This window comes from Mustela nivalis (genome assembly GCF_964662115.1).
Source record: "Mustela nivalis genome assembly, chromosome: 14".
Classification (NCBI taxonomy): domain Eukaryota; kingdom Metazoa; phylum Chordata; class Mammalia; order Carnivora; family Mustelidae; genus Mustela; species Mustela nivalis.
The window spans coordinates 83,017,163-83,041,461 of record NC_139033.1 but is presented as its reverse complement, the minus strand read 5'-3'; the positions used below and the strand labels follow the sequence as shown (position 1 = coordinate 83,041,461).

Here is a 24,299-nt window from a genome sequence, read left to right as displayed (position 1 = left end):
TCAGAAGGGAAAACTAAGCTTCAGAGAGGGCCAGCCACCTGTCCAAGGCCACACAGCAGAGGACAATCTCTGGTGAGACACCAGAGGAGATCAAAGGCAAACGAAATGTAGATAAAATTAAATTTCCTTACAACTTGCAGCCCTTTGATAAATATCTGAAACAGGCAAAGCATGATTTTCCTCAAAGAACTCACAACTGCCTTAATGTTAATGCTTTGCTAGAGGCAAAACACAACCTTAGCTGACAATAGCCACAACTCCAGGATCCTGTTTAGTCTTCTCAAAATCCCTTCAGGGACTCCCTTTATCTCTCTACTCAACCCCCAATTCCAAAATACATGATTAGTTGCACCTTCCACCCCAATGCAGTTCTTTCTCCCTAAGGTCCATGCTTTAATAAAATACCTTTTATTATTTTTTTTAATGATTATTTTAGAGGGAAAGAGAGTACGCAAGGGGCAGAAAGCAGAGTAAGAGGGAAAGAGAATATCAGACTGTGCTTGGATCTCATGACCCGGGCCAAAACCGAGAGTCCAGAGGCGCCTGGGTGGCTCAGTCTTTGAGTCTGCCTTCGGCTTAGGTCATGATCCCAGGGTCCTGGGATCGAGCCCCACATCAGGCTGCTTGCTCCTCAGAGGCCTGTTCTCCTTCTCCCACTCCCCCTGCTTGTGTTCCTTCTCTCGCTGTGTCTCTATCAAATAAATAAAATCTTAAAAAGAAAAACAAAACAAAACCGAGAGTCCAACCCTCAACCGACAGAATCCCCAATCACTGAGAGCCTCTGGACTTCAGAGGGTTCAGGTAGAGAAAAGTTGAATGCTTCAACTTATTCACAAAGAAATACTTGTCATATTCCTGTATATCTTATTATTTTTTTAAGAGTTTATTTATTTGGCAGAGAACACAAGCAGGGGGAGTGGGAGAGGGAGAAGCAGGCTTCCTGCTGAATAGGGAGCCCACTGCAGGGCTCGATTCCAGGAAACTGGGATCATGACCTGAGCGGAAGACAGAGGCTTAATCCACTGAGCCGCCGAGGTGCACCAGTTCTGGAAATTCTTACCCATTTTAGTTTTATTATTTTAAAGATATCAAGATCCTGTGTTTGTCAAAAACCCTCTTTTCTTTTCTTTCTTTCTTTCTTTTTTTTTTTTTTTTAGATTTTATTTATTTGAGAGAGAGAGACAGAAGGAATGCACAAGTGGAATGAGGGGCAGAGGGAGAAGCAGGCTCCCTGTGGGGCTCGATCCAGGGACTAAGCTGAAGGCAGACACCCAACCAATTGAGCTACCCTGGTGTCCCGTCAACAGCCCTTTTAATGAATCTCCTTTAAGATGAAACGTGTTTTGCAAGAGTATTAGAACAATAACCATAAATGACAAAGACTTGAAAATGGGCATGGCTCAAGATCTGATATGAGTTCATTATAATATATGAGTTCATTGGGCACCTGGGTGGCTGTCAGTTAAGCCCTACCTTTGGTTCAGGTCATGATCTTACAGTCCTGAGATGGAACCCCACATTGGGCTCCCTGCTCAGTGGGGAGTCTGCTTCTCTCTCTGCCTCTCTCCCTGCTTGTGCTCTCTCTCTGTCAAATAAATAAAATCTTAAAAATAAAAAAATGAAAGTAAAAGTAAAGCTTGTGACTCCATAATATAATCTTTCAATAAAGCACAAAGCCTGTTTACCAACAGACCCAAGTTATCTTTAGCTTCTTTGCAATGAGAAGCCAAAAGCACAAACCTGTGTTCAGTAATCAGTGCATTAGCATTTTATCTCATTTGGAAAAGGCTTAGATGTCCAATGAATTCAGCCCAATTTATCAACCAAGCACGACACGAAAGTTTCAGGTTACCAAAGACTCTGAACACTCTCTAAATGAGAGAGCTTCAAAACTTAAAAACTTGAAGCCCAACAAATCAAACATCATTTCAAGCCATCTTTTTGCTGACAATTGCAAAAGAGATAAGAGGAGCTTCTTTGACCTTCAGTAATCCTTGGTAGAATAAAAGTTGTACATTTAATGCTGCTAAGTCTAAAGATATGTCTATCTTAGTGAAATCAACACACTTAAATTAGTGTAAATACCACCGCATCTACTTAGAAGCCAATCAAGTTGTTCCCCATTGTCAATTTTTACCTGGGACACCAGTGGGGAAATATGAGGTGGGCAGCATAAGTCCAAGGAGGTGCTCCTCACTCCTTGGCCTTGAGGCTGGGATTAAGAACCCGGCACCACTAGGGGCGCCTGGGTGGCTCACCCTTAACCCTCACCAGGGTTAAGTCTCTGCCTTCGGCCCAGGTCATGGTCCCATGGTCCTGGGATTGAGCCCTGAGTAGGACTCTCTGTTCAGCGGGGAGCCTGCTTCCCCCTCTCTCTCTGCCTACTTGTGATCTCTTTCTCTCTGTCAAATAAATAAATAAATAAATCTTAAAACAAACAAACAACCAGGCACCAGGCTGGCACAGGAGCCAGTCATGCAGGCCACACCCAAGGTGGCCAGAAACAGGAGGAAGGGGGGATGCCCCGGTGGCCAAGTCTTTAAGTGTCTGCCTTCTGCTCAGGTCATGATCCCAGGATCCTAGGATCGAGTCCCACATCAGACTCCCTGCTTGGTAGGAAGCCTGCTTCTCCCTCTCCCCCTCCCCCTACTTGTGTTCCTTCTCTTGCTGTGTCTCTGTCAAATAAACAAATAAAATATTTTAAAAATTAAAAAGAAAAAAGAAACAGGAGGAAGGGAGGAGGGAGGGAGAGGATGGCGGAAGAGGTGAGGTGTGGCCAGCAAGGCTGGAAGCAGAGAAAAGCCCAGAAGGCAGAGAAAGGACTCCCAGTTCTTTTTTTTTTTTTTAAATTAATTAATCATTTATTTATTTATTTGAGAGAGAGAAAGAGAGTAAGCATGAGAGGGGGAAGGTCAGAAGAAGAAGCAGACCCCCTGCTGAGCAGGGAACCCAATGCAGGACTAGATCCCTGGATTTGAGGGTCATTACTTGACCGAAGGCAGTCGCTCAACCAACTGAGCCCCCAGGCACCCCAGGATTCCGTGGTTCTAAAGCTCATCAGCTCAGACGGAAGAGCAGATGCATGCTTTTCTTCCACCAGCAACTGAAGATAGGCAGTCCATATTGGGCCAGAGAAGACAGGGAACTTTCCGGAAACAAAAGGGGTTTCCATTTGGGCAACAGCTTGGGATTTTTCCTTCAAGTCCATCCAAGGCAGACTAACCAGAGACAATTCACTCCAATCATCATAACCATCAACCTGGGAAATGAAGGAGAGAGAAGCCCCACATACAGTAAGAATAACCTGGGCCTATTAAGGAGGACCAGTGAGACTGTCAACATCCCCTTCCTCAGAATGGACTGTGTCTCCTCCAGCAATCTGGGTTTATTAGGAGGAGGACAAGGCCTCTTTCAACTACCATTGTCCAATATATCCAGAGGCAGCTTGTTAGCCTGGTTAGCAGCCAAACACATTCTGCAAGAGATCCTTAGGTCAGGGTCCTAACTTATGGCCATGCTGTACCTCCGCCTACTTGCCCTGTTCCCTGCAGAAGAGATCTAACTGATAGGTCATATTGAAGTTTAACATCTTGTTAATGGGCCATTTTTCCAGGGCGCCTGGATGGCTCAATGGGTTAAGTGTCTACCTTCAGCTCAGATCATGATCTCAGGGTCCTGGGATCAATCCCCGCATTGGGCTTGATCTCAGGGTCCTGGATCGAACCTCGCATTGGGCTCTCTGCTCAGCAGGGAGCCTGCTTCCCTCTCCCTTGGCCACTCTCCCTGTTTGTGCTCTCTCTCTCTGTCAAGTAAAGAAATAAAATCTATTAAAAAAAAAAAAAGAGCCATTTTTTTCCTTGTCTCTAGGGAGTACTGAGGCCATGCAGTCTTACAGATCAGTCTTCTTTTTCCTAAATCATGCAATCTGAATAGTTTCCAGGGGGTTGAAAGGTGTTCCAAGGGAGAGACCTTGGGAAATGAAGAAGATCCCATGCTCCTAAAAAAGGAGAGAAGGTCTATTACCAAGGAACACCCCCGACCTGGACCACCACACATGCTCCCAGGGATTATTCCATGCAGGATAAGTCAGAGGTTCCTGGTGTCAAAGAGACTGGAGGCATCCCTCAAAGGAAATGGCTATGACCACTGCCCAGCCCCACAGGAGGGATGCCGGCATCTCCCCTCCCAAACGGCCCCTCCTTCACCCATTGCATCCTAGGCTACAAATGGGTACACCAAAATACGGAGCTATGAAGAATTCACCCTTTTTAACCCATGGAAAACACTAGAAAAGTTTCACAAGGGGAAATTACCTGATTTTGTAATTTAAATAGTAGGGGACATGGACAGAAAATGGTGAAGATGGAAATCCACCACGGGTGACATTCCAGCACATATAGTCTTTACAGCGAACCTACCTAGGAAATGGTTCTCAGTTAGGTTTTTTGTTTGTTTAAGATTTTATCTGAAGGGTGCATGGGTGGCTCAGTCATTAAGCGTCTGCCTCTGGCTCAGGTCATGATGTCCTGGGATCAAGTCCTACATCCGGCTCCCTGATCAGCAGGGAGTCTGCTCCTTCCTCTGCTTGCTGCTCCCCCTACTTGCGCTTTCTCTCTGTCAAATAAAGAAATAAAATCTTTTTAAAAAATAAGATTTTATTTGAGAGAGAGAGAATGCACAAGCACAAATGGGAGGGAAAGGCAGAGAGAGAAGCAGACTCCCCATTGAGCATGGCGCCTGACACAGGACACAGGGATCGATCAGAGCACCCTAAGATCATGACCTGAGCTAAAGTCAGATGCCACCCCCAGCTGGGTTTTAATTCAATCTGGTACTGGTTTCAGCTGGCTCCGGGCGGGGGCTTCACGGCAAAAAGTGGCTAGACCAGAGATGTGAGGGGATACCCTTGGACCAATGAGGAGTAAACTTCACACAGGAGTCTTAAGATTGGCAGCCCTGCTAGTGACTTAGGTGGCTATCCCATGCCCAAGAAAGACAGCTTTGAATAAGAACAGAAGTTAAGAAGGGGCATCAGGCTTCTGAATCTTATTTTGCCATTTGGCCAGGGTACTAGCTTCCACCTAAAGGGCAAGCTTTTTTCCTCTCCTTAGAGTAGCCATGGGCTAGAGGATTGCAGCCTGAGCAATTGACATGAAAGTGTTCCAGTAATTATGATCGTAGTCTGTGAAAAGCTCCTGGAGTGAAAGTAAAAGAAGACAGGAAGTAAGTATTCACCAAGTCCACACAGAGGCTCAGAGTCCAGATGAGAAGACTCAGGCCCCATGATCAAAGTCCAAAATGATGTGATGTGGGCTGGGAGCAAATGGTCAAGAAATCATTCTTGATGGTTTGGGAGCAAAAGGTATTTGTATTAAAGCATGGGACAGGACCCGTGGGCAGAGCTGCACTGGAATTGGAAGGAGTGATTGGTTATATACTTTTAAGTTAGGAGAGGGTAAAGACAAAGGGAGTTTCAAAAGGATTTTCATATGTTAAAGTACATGGTATAGAATTCTGAAGGTCTGGCTTCTGTCAAGCTAAGGTTGCTTTTTACCTCTAGCAAAGTGCTAACATTAAGACATAGAGAACTAAAGAGAGACTCCAGAAATGGACCTTCAACTCATTATGGTCAACTAATCTTTGACAAATCAGGAAAAAATATCCAAAGGGAAAAAAGACAGTCTCTTCAATAAATGGTGCTGGGAAAAATGGACAGCTACAAACAGAAGAATGAAACTCATGGCGTCTGGGTGGCTAGTGGGTTAAGCCTCTGCCTTTGGCTCAGGTCATGATCTCAGAGTCCTGAGATGGAGCCCTGCATCAGGCTCTCTGCTCAGTAGGGAGCCTGCTTCCCCCTCTCTCTCTGCCTGCCTCTCTGCCTACTTGTGAGCTCAATCTCTCTGTCAAATAAACAAATAAAATCTTTTAAAAAGTTTTTTTAAGTTTTTTTTAAAAGATTTTATTTATTTATTTGTCAGAGAAAGAGAGAGCACAAGAAGGGGAAGTGGTATGCTTAGGGGGAAGCAGGCTTCCTGCTGAGCAGGGAGCCCAATGTGGGACTTGATCCCAGCACCCTAGGATCATGACCTGAGCCAAAGGCAGATGCTTAACCCACTGAGCCACCTAGGTGCCCCTCTTTTAAAAATAAAAAGAATGAAACTCAACCATTCTCTTACACTGTACACAAAGATAAACTCTAAGTGGATGAAAGACCTCGATGTGAGACAGGACTCCATCAAAATCCTAGAGGAGAACATAGGCAGTAACCTCTTCGACATCGGCCACAGCAACTTCTTTCAAGACACGCCTCCAAAGGCAAGGGAAACAAAAGCCAATATGAACTTTTGGGTCTTTATCAAGATAAAAAGCTTCTGCACAGCAAAGGAAATAGTCAACAACACTAAGAGACAATGCACAGAATGTGGGAGGATATTTGCAAATGATATTACAGATAAAGGGCTGGTATCCAAGATCTACAAAGAACTTCTCAAACTCAACACCCAAAAAACAAAAATCCAGTCAAAAATGGGCAGAAGACATGAACAGACACTTCTCCAAAAAAGACATTCAAATGGCTAACAGACACATGGAAAATGTTCCACATCACTAGCCATCAGGGAAACTCAAATCAAAACCACAGTGAGAGGGGCGCCTGGGTGGCTCAGTGGGTTAAAGCCTCTGCCTTCGGCTCAGGTCATGATCCCAGAGTCCTGGGATCAAGCACCACATCGGGCTCTCTGCTCAGCGGGGAGCCTGCTTCTTCCTCTCTCTCTCTCTGCCTGTCTCTCTGTCTACTTGTAATCTCTGCCTGTCAAATAAATAAATAAAATCTTAAAAAAAAAAAAAAAAACCACAGTGAGATACCACCTTATACCAGTAAGAATCACAAAAATTAACAAGGCAGGAAACAAGTGTTGGCAAAGACATGGAGAAAGGGGACCCCTTTTACATTGTTGGTGGGAATGCAAGCTGGAACAGCCACTCTGGAGAACAGTATGAAGGTTCCTCAAAGAGTTAAAAATAGAGCTACCCTACTACCCAGCAATTGCACTACTGGGTATTTACCCCAAAGATACAGATGTAGTGAAAAGAAGGGGCACATGCACCCCAATGTTCATAGCAGCAATGTCCACAATAGCCAAACTGTGGAAGGAACCAAGATGCCCTTCAACATAACAGATGAAAGGATAAAAAAGATGTGGTTCCTATATACAATGGAATATTAATTACTCAGCCATCAGAAAGGATGAATACCCACCATTTGCATTGACATGGATGGGACTGGAGGAGATTATGCTAAGTGAAATAAGTCAAGCAGAGAAAGACAATTATCATATGGTTTCACTCATATGTGGAACAGAAGGAATAGCTCAGAGGACCATAGGGAAAGAGAGGGAAAAACTGAAGGGGAAGAAATCAGAGAGGGAGACAAACCATGAAAGACTCTTAACTATGGAAAAGAAACAGAGTTGCTGGAGGAGAAGGGGGAGGGAGGTGAGGGACATTAAGGTCTACACCTGATGTGATAAGCACTGGGTATTATTTGCAACTGATGAATTACTGAACTCTACTTCTGAAACTAATGATGTAGGGGCACCTGGTTGGCTCAGTGGGTTAAAGCCTCTGCCTTCAGCTCAGGTCATGATCTCAGGGTCCTGGGATCAAGCCCCACATCGGGCTCTCTTCTCAGCGGGGAGCCTGCTTCCCTTCCTCTCTCTCTGACTGCTTCTCTGCCTACTTGTGATCTGTCTGTCAAATAAATAAATAAAATCTTTGAAACTAATGATGTACTATAGGGTGGCTAACTGAGCATTAAAAAAAAAAAAAAAGTTAGCTCATTTGTAGGTGGGGGTGCCTGGGTGGCTCAGATGGTTAAACATCTGCCTTTGGCTTGGATCATGATCCTGGGATCCTGGGATCGAGCCCCACATCAGGCTCTCTGGTTGGGAGCCTTTTTCTTCCTCTCTCTCTACTGGTCCCCCTGCTTGTGCTCTCTCACTCTGTCAAATAAATAAATAAATAAAATCTTTTAAAAATAAAAATAAAAACCTCATGTGTAGGGGTGTCTAGGTGTCACAGCTGGTCCAGCACCTGACTCTTGGATTGGGTCCAAGTCTTGACCTCAGGGTCATGGATGGAGCCCTGCCTGGGTTCTATGTTGAGTGTGGAGTCTGCCTGAGAATCTCTCTCCCTCTCCCTCCACCCCTCCAGCCTACACACACTCTCTCTGTAAAATAAATATATACATCTTTTAAAAAGATGAAACAAACAAACAAAAAGGAAAGTGTGAGTTCTTGGAAGCCTGTCATACTCTGCCTGTCCGAAGCACTTGTCAATGGGCTACAAGTTGCATGGAAATATAATTGTTTTTAAGATTTTTTTTTTTCTTTTTAATTTGACAGACAGAGATCACAAGTAGGCAGAGAGGCAGGCAGAGAAAGAGGGGGAAGCAGGGTCCCTGCTGAGCAGAAAGACAGATGCGGGGCTCCATCCCAGGACCCTGGGATCATGAGCTGAGCCGAAGGCAGAGGATTTAAGCCACTGAGTCACCCAGGCACCCCAGAAATATAATTTTTATCTACATTTCTTTTGCCTTTTTTCTCCTCATCCTGGGACTACGGGAATTGTTTGGAAGAAGAGGAAACTGCAGGGCCCAAGGACTATGGACCCCGCAAGAGCCGGCCTGGGCCCACCTTTGAATATCTCCGTGGTACACAGCTTGAAGGGGATGCCGTTCTTCTTGGCGAAAATGTAGACGGCACGGCAGGGTTGGGACAGCAGGTCCAGGTAGAGCTCCAGGCCCATCGCGGTGGCAGCAGGATGGCACGGACAAAAATCCAGGATAGCAACGGTGGCAGGACTGGGGCGCTGGGAGAGATATAGGGTCTCAGGCCCCGCCCCCCTGGGGCCTCCACCTTTGGGCGAGAGCACACCTCGCACAAAATTACCTATCCAGCCCCGCCCTCCCCCCAACCTGACCCCAGCGGGGACCGTGCCGAGGCTCTGGACTTGGTCCTTCCGGGCCGCGCCTGCAGCGCCCCGATCCCAGGCGTTGTGCAAGAGATCCGTGTACGCAGAGCTGCTAATATTGCGGGGCTGGGGGACCTCCTTGCTCGCCCGCATCTCTCACCGCAGCTCCCGGTGCACGGCGAGGAGGCGCGCGCTGGTGGGAAGGGGCAGACCGCAAGGAAGGCGCTGCAGGGTGGGAGGAGGCCGCCCTGCCAAGAGAGAGAGAGCGCGGGGAGGAAAGCGCAGGAAGGGCGGGGAGGAGGGGGCGCACCGCGGAGCTGGCAGCTGCAAGGAGGGGAGCGAGCGCGGGAAGGAAGGGGCGGTGGGGTGGGAGGAGGACGCACCGCGGAGAGGGAGATACGGGAGGAAGGGCCTCAGGATGGGGCTCCCGGGGGACATGGGGCGCGGATGATGAAGCCTTTGGGCAAGCTGGTACATACCTACCTGCTTTTCCCGCCGCCTGTGCCGGAGATGCTGGCGGGTCCCAGGCTTCACGTTGACTTGGATAAAGACCGGGCTCCCGACCTGGAGACCCCAAAACCCACGGACATCGGGGTGTTCTTTCAGAGTTTTGTCCCCGGACGCTGCCGCTTGGCGAAAGGCGTAGATGGATGACTGGGATACTCCGCGCGGCTGTCATGGAAGGCATTTTAGAGGTCACCGAGCGGGATAAGCATATTTTCGGGTGTGTCGCAGGTTGGTGAGAACCTAGGCTGCAAGGCTCTTTCTACAGTCAGAGTTGCCCACCAACAGAGCAGAAGGGAAAATGCCCAGATCCCAGGTCAAGGAGACAGCAGCCAAAAGCCAAAACATCCCTTTTCCCTTTCTTCTTCTCACTCCTCACCCTACCCTGGAGGGTCTAGGGCCCGCCATCCAGCTCTAGCTCTAGCTCCAGCTCTAGCCCAGTCTTTTTTTTTTTTTTTTTTTTTTTAAGATTTTATTTATTTATTTGACAGAGATCACAAGTAGGCAGAGAGGCAGGCAGAGAGAGAGAGAGAGGAGGAAGCAGGCTCCCCGATGTGGGACTCCATCCCAGGACCCTGAGATCACGACCAGAGCAGAAGGCAGCGGCTTAACCCACTGAGCCACCCACTCATCCCTCTGACCCGGGACACAAGCAGGTGGACCAGGAGGCTTCTCTGGGATACTTGAAGTTGGAATTCAGGAGAGTGGAGGTAAAGGGGTCATCATGAATGATGTGGGAAACAAAGGCAGAAGAAAAATTATTAAATTTCCTTACTACCTCCACCCATTGACAAGTCCTTGAAACAAACAGAGTGGCATTCCTCTAGGAACTCAACTGCCTCGATGTTAATACTTGCTAAGGGCAAAAGGCAACCTCAGCCCCACCTCCATGATCCTGGAAGCCTACTTTAACATACAAAAATTATTTTGGAAACTTCCTTTATCCGTAAACCCCCCATGGTACATGTTGACAGTCATCCCCAAGCATATGGCCCACAGATACTCATATGAAGGGTCTCGTGACTAATACTTAACTTTTTCCCAACAATAGCCAGCCCTTCTCAGGGTCCTGGAAACCTTGCTTCCAAAATTCCTTAGAGACTTAATGTTCTTCCTAACCCCCTCCCAACTTGAAAGTCTATAATGGGCCACTCCTCATGACCCCGGTGCACCTCCTTCTGCCCACAGGTCCTGTCCCAGTGCTTTAATAAAACCACTTTTTTGCACCAAATATATCTCAAGAATTCTTTCTTGGCAGTAGGCTCTGAACCCTAATGTCTTCCCTACATCCATGACCTCGGCCCACCAGTGGGTTGGTCACAACTGTAAACTCACTAGGTGGGCTGGCCTAAGGAAAAGCAGCTTAGTCACAGAAAGGGAAAGATAGGGAGAAAGGCAGCTTCTGATCCCAGTTCCCCTGTGGGCCAGCTCTACCTTTCCCCTCCTTTCGCCTAGATCAGTTGGCGCTGAGTTTCTGTTCCTTCTAAGGAAAAGAATTCTGACAGTCAGCAAGGAGTTCCTGGAGGCTGAGTGGCACAGTGGCAAAAACTTGATTAAATTATGGCTTGCAGGTGTGTGGAAAGCAGTTTGTAAACCATGACTTTGGATATTTACTTGAGATTTCCAAGCAAAGTGTTCAAGACCTGTGGCCTGGTTTCTTCTTCCTGTTGTCACTATAATACATGACTAGAGAGAGTCATTAAGGAAAGAAATGTCAAGCAAAAGATGAACCTGAGGGGCGCCTGGGTGGCTCAGTTCTTAGGCATCAGCCTTCGGCTCAGGTCATGATCCCAGGGTCCTGGGATGGAGCCCCACATGATGTTCCTTACTCAGTGGGAAGCCTGCTTCTCCCTCTGCCTGCCTCTCCCCCTGCTTGTGTTCCCTCTCTCGCTGTGTCTCTCTCTGTCAAATGAATAAATAAAATCTTTTAAAAAATAAAAAATTTAAAAAATTAAGTTTAAAAATAAAATGAAAACAAATAAAATTAAATTACAATTAAGTAAAATAAAGATTAAAAAAAAGATGAACCGGGTGCCTGGGCGGCTCAATAGGTTAGGCGACTGCCTTCAGCTCAGGTCATGATCTCAGGGTCCTGGGATCGAGTCCCGCATCAGGCTTCTCACTCACTAGGAGTCTGCTTCTCGCTCTCCTCTCTCTCTGCCTGCTGCTCTGCCTACTTGTGGTCTCTCTGTCTCTCTAAAAATAAATAAAATCTTTTTAAAATTTTTAAAAAATTAAAAAAAGATGAACCTGAACTTGATGATTTGGAGGAGTCCTCAGATTGCAATGACCTCTAAAATTAGGACACTCCCTCTCAGTAAGGCACAACTAAGCCTCTGTCCTGGAGGTCACTGACGAATCTGATCCATGCACAGCTAGGCTTCTTTTTTTTCTCTCCAGCTTGTGCTGGAGGCACAGTACAAAAAACCTGAGTTGGGGCACCTGAGTGGCTCAGATGGTTAAGCGTGTGCCTTTGGCTCAGTTCATAATCCCTGACACTAGTCCACCCCCCACGTGCTGGCCACAACTGGAGGTGTTCTGTGTGGAAGGTGCAAGAACTTGGGTCACCCCCATCTTGCATAGTCATCACTTGCCAGGTAAGATGATAGGCTTCCCACCTGAATTTAAAGGACTCACAGCAGCTTGGCAAGTTTTCCTTCAGGAAAACAAGAAAGCTTCCAGTAATAAGGATCATCAATGCCCCCCTCCCTTTCCCTAACTCACCCTCACACCTCATCAGGTGCCTGGGTTTTGATGTTTTCCCTTGTTGTAAAACTGGTGTCCTGGGTGCTGGGTGGCTCAGTCGGTTAAGCATCTGCCTTTGGCTCAGGTCCTGGGATCAGATTCTGCATAGGACTCCCCAGGCTTGTGCTCTCTCTCTCTCAAATAAATAAGTAAAATCTTAAAAAAAAAAAAAAAAAAAAAAAACCAAAAAGCAAAAAGCAAAAAACTGTGGTGTCCCATTTACTAATCAAAACTTTACATCTCCTATCCTCATCCAGACCCGTATCTACAAAAGCTGTTTGCAAAAGGGACAAAAGCATTTTCACAGAAGAACATTTTTGTACGACTTAACCAGAAAGATACATCATATTCAGTAAATGATCAGGACAAAAATCCTGAAGTTTTGACAATTTCAGACAGGTTTACATAACCTCCCATCCCTTTTGTCCAGATTATTTAACCAGTGAGGAGCCTGGAAAATATTAATCTTTTAATGAGAACATCTGCCTTCCTACGGTGTATGTACCAGGTAAAATGGCAGGGATGTGATGAGGGAGCAGGAGGCTGGCTGAGGACAAAGCAAAAATTGGCACCTTCCACCCCCTCTCCACCTCCTCCCCTCGGTAATACGTATCACATTACTCAGGCACCCTGGCTACCCTAAAAGAAAAACAAATAGTTAACTTGCAGAGATCACAATCCCGCAAGACAGGAGTCTCCCTCCATCTACAAATGTCCTAGTGATTTACAACAAAGAAGCTATCTTATCAATAGCCCAATTTCCAGAGACAAATAACTCAGTTCCTCAAGCCTTAATGTCGCCCTCCCCTCCATAAAAAAACTGAAGGAGGCTGAGGCAGAAGGAAATGTAAATAAAGTTAAGTTTCTTCTAAACCTAAATCTCACAAACAAGGATGTTTGATAGGAGGAATGTGACATTCCCCCAGGAAACTCCCAATTGTCTTCATGTTAGTGCCTCATTTGAGGGGAAAATAGCCTTGGCTTGACAATATCCAGGCCTCCAATATCCTAACAGTCTTCTTTGATAGCCCTTCTGAACAACCCCTTTGTCCTCACCTACCCAACTCCTGTGTAAATAATCAGCCACTCCTCAGGATAGTGGGGCAGCATTTCTGCCTGCCCACGGGTCCTGCCCCCATGCTTTAATAAACCACCTTTTTGCACCAGAGACATCTTAAGAATTCTTTCTTAGCCATTGGCACCAGACCTCACCCCATCGAAACTCACCTAGATTCTAGAACTTCATCAGATGGAGATCAGAAGATTGGCATATTGCTGCAAACCACTGCTCATCCAGAAGGCCAGCAGGCCATAGTTATGAAGTCTTAGAATATAAGAGCGGTTCAGTAGGGTGAGGTCCAGAGCCAATGACTAAGAAAGAATTCTTGAGACATCTTTGGTGCAAAATGGTGGTTTATTAAAGCACAGGGACAGGACCCATGGGCAGAAAGAGCTGCTGCCCCGGGGCTGTGAGGAGTGGTCCATTATATGCTTGCAAGTTGGGAGGGAGTTGGGGGATGGTATAAATCTCTAAGGAATTTTGGAAGCTAGGTTTCCAGGACCTTGATGGGCTAGCTACTGTTGGGAAAAAGGTTATTCATTACCAGTAATAAAACATTTTCATGAGACCCTTTAGATATCTATCAGTGAGCCATATGCTTGGGAATGATGGTCAACACTATCTTGGAGATAAAGTTTCCAAAGGAATTGTTTTTGTTTTTAAAGATTTTATTTATTTATTTGACATACAGATCACAAGTAGACTGAGAGGCAGGCAGAGAGAGAGGGGAAAGCAGGCTCCCTGCTGAGCAGAGCCTGATGTGGGTCTCAATCCCATGCAGTTCTGATCCCAGGTCGCTGGGATCATGACCTGAGGCCAAGGCAGAGGCTTTAACCCACTGAACCACCCAGGCACCCCTCCAAAGGAATTGTTAAAGTAGACTTACAGGATCCTGCTTGGGGGTAGGTAGGGGTCGGTCAGATTAGGATTGCCCTTTGATTTAAGCAAAGCCTTAAGGTGGGGGTAGTTGAGTCCCTAGAGGAATGTCACTCTGCCTGTTTTAAGGGCTTGTCAGTGGGTAAGGAAATTTAATAATTTTTCTTCTGTCTATGTTTCCCACAATAGCAGTGAGATATCCCAGAGAACGGGATTAGGAGTCCCATCTGGGCAGAGGGATCACAGTCCCTGAGATGTACCTTCTCCTGGCTCCCAGCTTTTGGGGATTCACATGCCACAAACGCAATGAGTCTCTGTATATGAAATACACTGCAGAACAGCACATGGTCCAAATAGAAAATAAACTGTGCAGGCCCAGGGATGGGACCCAAGTCAGCACAGCCAGCAATCACAATGTTCCACAACTGTTAGAGAGGAGACAGCAGACCCAAACTGGAATCACTTGGCTAAACCTCATGTTAGCAAACCAAGACTTAATATCTAACCTATCTGCTACTTTGATGCTCCCCCCCACCAGGAATGTAACTATTAACCAATCAACAGTAAACTTCACTGTCAGCCCTAATAAGATCTACCCAATGAACCCATTCTATCCTCTTTAGAAAGTGACTTTGCAGGAAGCAATGAGTTTCTGGCATAATTTCCTTTTCCCACTTCCTTTCCACCTTTTTTTTTTTTTCCACCTTTAAAAATCTTTCCTTTTCTAGGGGTGCCTGGGTGACACAGTCAGTTAAGTGTCAGCCTTCAGCTCAGGTCATGATCCTGGGGTCCTGGGATCAAGCCCCTTGCTGGGCTCCCTGCTCAGCAGGGAATCTGCTTCTCTCTCTCCTACTTCCCTACCCACCACCCGCCCCTCCCCTGGCTTGTGTTCTGTCTCTCTCCCTCCCTCTCAGAAAAATAAATAAATTTTTAAAAATAAATAAAGAAAAAAGATAAAATGCAGTGTAGGGGATAAGATAGATAGCCTTTATTAACAAAGACAGCATCTCTGACACACATTGCTAAAATGTGTCACTGACCCAAACCAGTGCCAGGTCATCGGTCTTAAAATTTACCCAATGTCTAAAGAAGCTGCAACCCTGACCCTCTTACTCTTGATTCCCACCCCCCTTAAGAACCCACACTTACAAGCCATCAGGGAGTTTGGGACTTTTAGTGTGGGTTCCCAATGGTAGGTGATGCCATACCAATGAAAGGCCCATCTTTCTTCAATGCAAATGCTCAATGTCAGTTTTTGGCCTCTTGCATTTTGGGCCGATGAACAAATTCACAGTGGTTTGGTTGCATAAGCTGGGCACACCTTCTGCTTGGGCTGCATCAGGCCACAGCTGGCAGTATCAGATTTCAGCCTGGAGTCAACCCTGGGCAGTTAAGATTGGATCTGTAAATCAGGATTCCAAAAAATCTGGTGGCTTTCCTTCAAGATGTTGTTTGGCCAGACCGCAGGGTAGATTCTGAATCCAAATGGCAACTAAGGTTTCCCTGAGCCCTTTTTACTTTGTCCAACATTGAGTCTGAATTAACTGCCCACCTTGCCAAAATATATGTGCACCAAGATGGAAAGGTGGCCAGCCTCAAGGGATCCTATACACCTGATTTTACAAGAGCTTTGAGCAAACCAAACACCTTTTTAATGACTGAGCCACCCAGGCGCCCCAAACCAAACACATTTTTAAAGCTCCAAACATGGGGTGCCTGGGTGGCACAGTCGGTTAAGCGTTTGCCTTTGGCTTAGGTCATGATCCCAGGGTCCTGGGATTGAGCCCTGCATTGGGCTCCCAGCTCAGTGGGGAGCCTGCTTCTCCCTCTCTCACTCCCCCTGCTTGTGTGCTCTCTCTCTACCTCTGCCATATAACTAAAATCTTTAAAAATAAGTAAGTAAAGAAAGAAAGCAAGCTCCAAACATGTATCTCCAGGTGGAGACTGACATTGTCGTCTACATTATTCTTTTTCCAGTGGGTCCAAGAGGCAAAAATCATCAGCTATGGAGACTTACTATTTTTTTTTTCAGTGCTCAAAAGAATTTAAATTTAAATGTTAACCCATCCACCAGCAAAAAGCAAGAAAGTTGTGCCCTGTAATCCTTTTTCCTCCCAGTTTTCCCTGACTGGGGTGACCCTTCTGGCATTTATGAAAATAAAGTGTATAACATTTTGTATCAATTCTACAAGAGATCTGGATGGTTAGAAAGAAAACCACAGGCCTAAAATGGAGTCACGTATGTTAGGAGCCCCATATCAGCAAACCTAGAGCTTAATCCGCAATCGAAGCACAGTCCCAGTACCCAGGACCCTAACCTTTAACCAATCAACATGGAGTTTCCCGGTGGTCCACACTAAAAATTGGTAATCCCTTCCATCCCCCTAAGGAGAGTGACCTTGCCTAAAACAATGGATTCTCTGGTAATAAATTTCTTTCTTTCTGTTCCCTCTCTACCTTGAAAAACTTTTCCTCTTGTGCAGCTCCATGGAGCTCCTTTCTGTTTGTTTGTTTGATGCGAAGCTGCCAGACCCATAAATCATTTAACACAGCCTGGAAGATCTTCTAGTCTTCAGATGCATTTTTGTTGTTTAACAAAGTGCAAATAGCCGCAAAATACAAAGCCATATTTTAACCATCCTCCCCCCACCCCATCCAGCTTGTTCTGTTTTGTTTCCTCATTGCAAATATGCTTAAACCCTTGGCAGCAAATCCAGCATTTACTGGTTCAACATTCTAGGCTCTAGGGAAGCTCTCCAGGCTGAAATCCAAGGACACAGCAGCTGGGGTGAAGAAGGCTGGAACTGGAACATTTTTTGCTTTTTTTCCCCTCCTCTGGCTAATGGAAAATTTTGGGTTAGCCCTGTGAGTCAATGAACCTATTCCCCCCTTGTTATTTGAAGGAAAAGGCAGCATAAACTTTTAACTTCTTTGGCCCTTCCAAAGCTTACCTTTGAGAATATTGGGGAGGGGGGTGCTTTCTCTTCCTGATGCCAGCAAGTGGGTCTGAGGGCCCAGATCAGTCAAGAGAAGCCTTGGCTTCAAGCAGGATGGAAATCAAACAGAAGAAGCCAGCAGGAGGTGAGAGCAGAGTTGACTGAAGGTAGAGAGAGCAGGTAACAGATTGGGTGTCAAGAAAACTCCGAGAGGAGGGAGTTTCTCCTATGTACAGAGTCTGGGGTTTGGGATTTTTTTGTCGTATCTTTTTAAAGATTTTATTTCTTTATTCGAGAGACAGCTCAAGCAGGAGGAGTGGCAGAGGGAGAGGGAGAAGCAGGTTCCCTGCTCAGCGGGAGCCCTATGAGGAACTCCATCCCAGGACCTCAGAATTGGGCTCCCGGGTGGCTCAGTTGGTTAAGCAACTGCCTTCAGACCAGGACCCCAGAATCATGACCTGAGCCGAAGGCATACGCCCAGCCAACTGAGCCACTTAGGTGCCTGAGCCTAGTTTTTATTGGGGATGGTGATCTAGTGTGTGTCTCCTCTCAGGCATCCAGGAACCACTTAGAACAAAGACAAGGGACCAGGTGTCATTCCTTGGAGCAGAAAGGTCCTGGCATTGGTGTCTAGCTCAGGTAGTCTGGGATACACAAAGGATAGCCTCCTCCAGCCATTCTCACTGGGTCCCTCTTTAGGTATTATTTATCCTAGAGAGAACTCTTAACTCCTTGTCCCATAACTCCATGTCTGCTATTTGCAAGGCATGTGTAAAGTGGGGTTCTGGGATACAGGCTCCAGCAAGAATAGAAGCAGGAAAAAGCAGGTTTGGGCGGAATCCTCCAGTTTCCCTGTCTCACTCCCACCTGGAGAAGGGAACAAACACTAGGGGCATCACCCAGGCTGGATTTTGTTTCCTCTTTAGTCTATCAGGAGTGGCTAACAACAGCCTGGGAGGGGGGGGGGCAGGGTTACCATACCAAGTTCCTTCCTTCTTCCTTTTCTCAAACAAATGCTTTCACCTTCTTTCAGTGAGTCAGGTTGCTCTTGAGAATCCCAAACCCACCTCCCTCTTTTGGAGAACTGGGCATGAAAACTTTTTCCTTCATGATGAGCCCAGAGACTTGGTTCCTGGACCTGTTTCGAAGGTATAAGCAGACCTATAATTGTGTTCATCGCCTTATTATTAACTTAGCTCCACATTCTCTACTTAACTCTGCACCTCTTTTTTTTTTAAGATCTTATTTATTTATTTGACAGACAGAGATCACAAGTAGGCAAAGAGGCAGGAAGAGAGAAAGGAGGGGAAGCAGGCTCCTTGCTGAGCAGAGAGCCCGACTTGGGGCTCGATCCCAGCACCCTGAGATCAGAGGCTTTAATCCACTGAGCCACCCAGGCGCCCCACCTCTGCTCCTTTTAACTTCATGCATGATCAATCATTCATGTTGCCTTCTGGCCCTGGCTCCTTATTTACCCAGTCACCATGGGAACCTAAATGGGGACAGCAAGGTGGTATTTATCTGGAAATTATCTCCTGAGCCTGATCACCTGATCATACCAGGTCCCTAATGGGGACTCATCGTCTTAAAGAAAGGCTACCTCCTTCAAGATTTCAAGAAAATCCTCACCCCCCTCTTATGGACATAAGCAGTCCACAACAGGGCACAACAGAACACAACAGGGCAAGGTGGCTTTGGGAATAATGCCCAGACTTCTCCCTGGGCTGCCTTTCTGATAGTAAAGCTTTACTTTGCTTCAAAACCCGTGTCTCAGACATTGGTGCCCAAGTTTGGTCCGGTAAACAATGATGGTCATTTCTGTGTCTGTGTGTGTCTGACTATACCTGATTAAAACAAATTCTGCATGCCCTGTAAAATGTGCATATGTATGTGCGACAATGTGTGAGAGTGTTCAAGTATATATATATTGGTGGCGGTATCTGTGTGGCTTGAGTGTGTAAGAGCTTGTATGTGTGCATGTGTTGTGCACGTGGATGGATGGCTACGGCTCTTTTTCCTCTAACTTGTCTGACTGCACGTGCCTGAAATTCTCCCCATAGAGAGGATCACTCTTTAGGGCTGAGTTAAATTCCTCAAATATTTACTGACACATCTGGCAAGCTCAAAAGCCTTCTGGGCTGCAAGGAGTCACAAAGAAGGCACCGATGTCCTCAGTCACTGAGTTGGGTTAGTAATTTATGCATTGTCCTTTCCAGGAGCCTCTTCAAAAATTCTTATTTCTGGGGTGCCTGGATGGCTCAATCGTTAAGCATCTGCCTTCAGCTCAGGTCATGATCTCAGTCCTGGGATCAAGCCCCATATCTCTCATTCCCCCTGCTTGTATTCCCTCTCTCGCTGTCAAATAAATAAATAAAAATCTGTAAAAATAAATAAATAAATGGGGTGCCTAGCTGGCTCAGTGGGTTAAAGCCTCTGCCTTCAGTTCAGATCATGATCTCAGAGTCCTGGGATCGAGCCTGCTTCCCCCTCTCTCTCTGCCTGCCTCTCGGCCTACTTGTGATCTCTCTCTGTCAAATAAATAAATAAAATCTTTTTGCATAAATAAATAAATAGAATAAAAAATTCTAATTTCTGCCCAGAAAAAAGGGGGTGCCTGGGTGGCTCAGGTTGGAGTGTAAAGCTATTGATCTTGGGGTTGTGACTTCAAGACCCAGGATAGGTGTAGATTAATTTAAAATATTTTTTTAGGGGCGCCTGGGTGGCTCAGTGGGTTAAGCCGCTGCCTTCAGCTCAGGTCATGATCTCAGGGTCCTGGGATCGAGTCCCGCATCGGGCTCTCTGCTCGGCAGGGAGCCTGCTTCCTCCTCTCTCTCTCTGCCTGCCTCTCTGCCTACTTGTGATCTCTCTCTGTCAAATAAATAAATAAAATCTTCGAAAAAAAATATATTTTTTTTTAGGACTGCCTGGGTGGCTCAATTGGTTAAGTGTCTGCATTTGGCTCGGGTCATGGTCCCAGGGTCCTAGGACTGAGTTCCACGTTGGGCTCCCTGCTCCATGGGAAGCCCACTTCTCTTTCTCCCATTGCCTGCTGCTCTGCCTACTTATGCTCTCTCTCTGTCAAATAAATGAATAAAAGTTTTTTAAAACTAAAGCTTTGGGGGGGCGCCTGGGTGGCTCAGCTGGTTAAAGCCTCTGCCTTCGGCTCAGGTCATGATCTCAGGGTCCTGGGATCGAGCCCCACATGGGGCTCTCTGCTCAGCAGGGAGCCTGCTTCCCTTCCTCTCTCTACCTGCCTCTCTGTCTACTTGTGATCTCTGCCTGTCAAATAAATAAATAAAATCTTTAAAAAAAAAAAAAAAGAAAAATAAAGCTTTGGGGTTTTTTGTAATAAAGATTTTATTTATTTGAGAGAGAGAAACAGAGCACAAGCAGAGGAGAGGGGCAGAAGGAGAGGGAGAAGCAGACTTCCTGCTGAGCAGGGAATCCCACATGGGGAGTGATCCAAGCCAAAGGCAGACGCTTAGCCAACTGAGAACATGACCCAAGCCAGGGGCAAATGCTTAACCAACTGAGCCATCCAGGCGTCCCCAGATTAATGTCTTTATTTTAATTCTGGTTGGTTAACACAGTGTTATATTAGTTTCAGGTGTACAATAGAGTGATTCAACACTTCCGTATAACACCCAGTGCTCAGCACCACAAGGGTACCCCTTAATCCCCAACACCTATTTCACCCACTCACCTCCCCTCTGGTAACCATCAGTTTGTTCTTTCTAGTTAAGAGTTTGTTTCTTGGGGGGTGGGAGGGTAGGGTACCAGGTGGTGGCTCGGATTGCATGGAGCACTGGGTGTGGTGAAAAAATAATGAATACTGTCTTTCTGAAAATAAATTAATTAATTTAAATTAAAAATAAATAAATAAAAAGCCCCCCCCCCAAAAAAAAGAGTTTGTTTCTTGGTTTGCCTCTCTCTTTCTTTTTCCTTTTGCTGTTTGTTTTGTTTCTTAAGTTCCACATATGAGGGGCGTCTGGGTGGCTCAGTAGGCTGGGCATCTGCCTTCGGCTCAGGGTGTGGTCCCGGGGTCCTGGGATGGAGCCCTGCATTGGGCTCCCTGCTCCGTAGGGAGTCCCCTTTCCCCTCTCCTGTCTCCCTGCTTGTGTTCTCTCTGTCTCTCTCTCTCTCTGTCAAAGAAAGAAAGAAAGAAATCTAAAAAACAAAAAAACAAAAAATAATGCTTTTAAGTTCTGCATATGAGTGAAACAGTGTGGTATTTGTCTTTCTCTGACTGGATTATTTCCTGCAGCATTATACTCACTAGCTCCATCGATGACTTTGCAAATGGCAAGGTTTCGTTCTTTCTTATATCATTCCAGAATAATATTCCAGAAGAGGCATCCTTTTAAACACCTAGCTGAGCTCCTCAAAAGAGATAAAATAAAAAATAAAAATTTAAAAATGAGGCAACCCTCCAGGGATGAAAATTAAGAGAGGATTGAAAGGTCAGTGTGGTTGGGATGGGAAACTTAAGCAGTGAGGACTCTAAGGATCCTTGTCTTTCTTGTGACCTAGAACCTTCAGGCCTGCACTCTGTGGAGATGTGGGACAGAGAGCCCACAAAGAGCCCGGGCCTCAGGAGCCTGCCCACTGATGGAAGCAGGCAACGGGGAAACTGTGTGTCTGGGCCTGGACTTTTGATAGAAACAGACAAGTCTCTCCTGAGAACCTGTAGCCCAAGCCTTGCCCTCATGGGTTTGGGGTTTCCTTATATACTCCTTGAACAAGCCAGAAAACCCCAAACTGACAAGTGAACTTTTTATGGTCTCAGACAGACTTCACTTTAAAGGCAGTTTTCTGAAGCCAATATAAATCCTTTTAGAAGGCATTGCCCATTCCCCAGCCAGGCTTCACAGGACCCTCACCCATAAAATCTATATGCTTCTTTACCTCATTTCCAAGTCAGGGTCCCCAGGAGAAATAAGCCAGCCTGAGTAAGAATCATGGTGAGATAAAAGGACCCTTCAGAGATTGGAATTATAAAATATAGAAGACAATAGGCATGCTGAAATATTTTAACAAAATAGGAGATGGGGTTTGGAACAAGAGCAAGGAGGGGATTCTGGCTGACTCAGGGGGTTAAACCACCAGCTACTCTTGGTTTCAGATCAGGTTCATGGTCTCAGGGTCCTGAGATAGAACACAGCCTTGGGTTCAACACTCAATGGGGAGTCTGCTTGAAGATTCTCTCTCCCTCTGCCCTCCCCCTGACCTCTCTCTTTCTCTCTCAAATAAATAAATAAATCTTTTTAAAAAGGTCTCAAGATCTGTGCAGGTAGATGGCGTCATCTGGAGTGTGAGTTGCTGCACAAGAGTATTGAAGACAATGGCTAAGGATAAACTAAGAGGTCAGAAGAACATATTTCATACAGCCAGCCAAAACAACTTGAAGTCTAAAAGCAAAGCAAAACCAGTCATCACTAATCTTCAGAAGATAAACATCATGAATGATGAAAAAAGTTAACAGAGTAAATAAAGCTTTTGTAGATATACAGGAGGAACTCACATACTTTCTCAAAAGTTCTTTCCCTGGACGCCTGGGTGGCTCAGTTGGTTGGGCATCTGCTTTCAGCTTGGGTCATGGTCCTAAGGTGCTGGCATCGAGCTCCAAGTCAGGTTCCCTGCTCAGCTGGGAGTCTGCTTCTCCCTCTCCACCTGCTCATGCTCTCTCTCTTTCTCAAATAAATGAATAAAATCTTAAAAAAAAAAAAAAAAAGAGGGGCACCTGGGTGGCTCAGTGGGTTAAGCCGCTGCCTTCGGTTCAGGTCATGATCTCAGGGTCCTGGGATCGAGTCCCGCATCGGGCTCTCCGCTGAGCGGAGAGCCTACTTTCCTCTCTCTCTCTGCCTGTCTACTTGTGTGCTCTCTCTGTCAAATAAATAAATAAAAATCTTTATTAAAAAAAAAAAAAAGGAAAGAAAAGAAACAGCTGATTCCTTAGCAGTGTCATGAAAATGAATGAGTTAATGTTGATGAAGCGATGAGATTAATGGCCCAGTTGTAATACACTAGAGATACATCAAAGACCCTGCAAAAGACCAACAAATTAACAGTCTTATACAGTTTTGTTTTAAGAAATCTCATTAATGGGGGCACCTGGGTGGCTCAGTGGGTTAAGCCGCTGCCTTCGGCTCATGTCATGATCTCGGGGTCCTGGGATCCAGCCCCACATCAGGCTCTCTGCTCAGCACAAAGCCTGCTTACCCCATGTCTCTGCCTGCCTCTCTGCCTACTTGTGATCTCTGTCTGTCAAATAAATAAATTAAATTAAATTAAAAATAAATCTTGTTAATGTACAGGCATTGGCACATTTTAAAAACAAATGACATTAAAAAAAAAAAAAACCATAAACAGATCTTGCTTATAATCTAGGAAAGTGGAATGTCAGAAGCCAACAAAATGTGATAAACTTAAAGGGCTAAAGCAGAAGGCATTTCACAAAATCTGCTCACTGAAATGGTCAATACAACTTACTTTATATCCTTCACTTTGTAAGTGGCAGTGGATGGGTGTTTGGATTAGAGGACACACAGAAAGACAGTTTCGTGACAGTAAAAAAAAGACAAACAAGGGAGGAGCTATTGCCCAACTTTTTTTGTTTTCGATGGCCTTAGGTCTACTTTAACTTTCCTCTCATAAGGGGAGGGGGGGGGACCAAAAGGTTCAGAATTGGAAGAAATGCTGAAATCCCAGAATGTAATTACTTGGGGATGGAGGGGATTTGTGGGTATTAAATCACCTTTTCCCCTTGGGGGCGGGGGGTGGGGAAGATGAAGAAAAGACTTCTAAAAAAATAATTAAAAATTTTTTTGAAAGATAGAGTGGGGCAGGGTAGGGGAGGGAGAGGGAGAGGGAGAGAGAGAATCTTAAGCAGGCTCCATGCCCAGAGCAAACCCCCACACAGGGCTCCATCTCACAACCCTGAGATCATGACCTAAGCTGAAATCAAGAGTTGGACATTTAACTTGAATGAGCCACCCAAAAAACCCCATGAATAAATAAACTTTAAAACAAGAGCAAGGAATGAAAGGCTATTGAAATGACATGGGAGACTTGAAAAAGAACAAAATAGGACTTCTAGGGGAGTCTAGCTGGCTCTATTGGTGGAGTGTGCAACTCTTGATCTCAGGGTTATGGGTTTGAGCCCCATGTAGAGATTACTTAAAAATAACTTTCACAGTTACCTGGGTGGC

General features: G+C 45.8%; 1 protein-coding gene and 2 long non-coding RNA genes across 7 annotated transcripts in view; 1 reads left to right on the top strand and 2 right to left on the bottom strand.

The window, feature by feature from the left end:
• Positions 1-24,299, bottom strand: part of LOC309847451 (glutathione S-transferase theta-2B-like) — a 151,873-nt gene that overhangs the window by 3,107 nt on the left and 124,467 nt on the right. Inside the window, exons 2-5 of one of the 5 annotated variants that reach the window (XM_082697730.1) lie at positions 12,199-12,351; positions 9,450-9,534; positions 9,131-9,218; positions 8,694-8,868 (exon numbers count right to left, since the gene is read on the bottom strand). In XM_082697730.1, the coding sequence (XP_082553856.1) occupies positions 8,694-8,868; positions 9,131-9,218; positions 9,450-9,534; positions 12,199-12,289 (439 nt within the window). In that variant the 5' untranslated portion in view covers positions 12,290-12,351. Of the gene's footprint in view, positions 1-8,693; positions 8,869-8,996; positions 9,219-9,449; positions 9,535-12,198; positions 12,352-24,299 lie in introns of all 5 variants that reach the window. The other 4 variants (XM_082697732.1, XM_082697731.1, XM_082697733.1 and 1 more) reach the window with 4 other exon arrangements.
• Positions 1,140-6,639, bottom strand: LOC309847479. Its single transcript, XR_014302446.1, has 2 exons — positions 4,314-6,639; positions 1,140-3,259 (listed from the first exon to the last, which is right to left on the bottom strand). It is a non-coding gene; the product is annotated as an uncharacterized lncRNA (long non-coding RNA).
• Positions 17,051-22,822, top strand: LOC309847480. The gene is made up of 2 exons (XR_014302447.1): positions 17,051-17,236; positions 22,364-22,822. It is a non-coding gene; the product is annotated as an uncharacterized lncRNA (long non-coding RNA).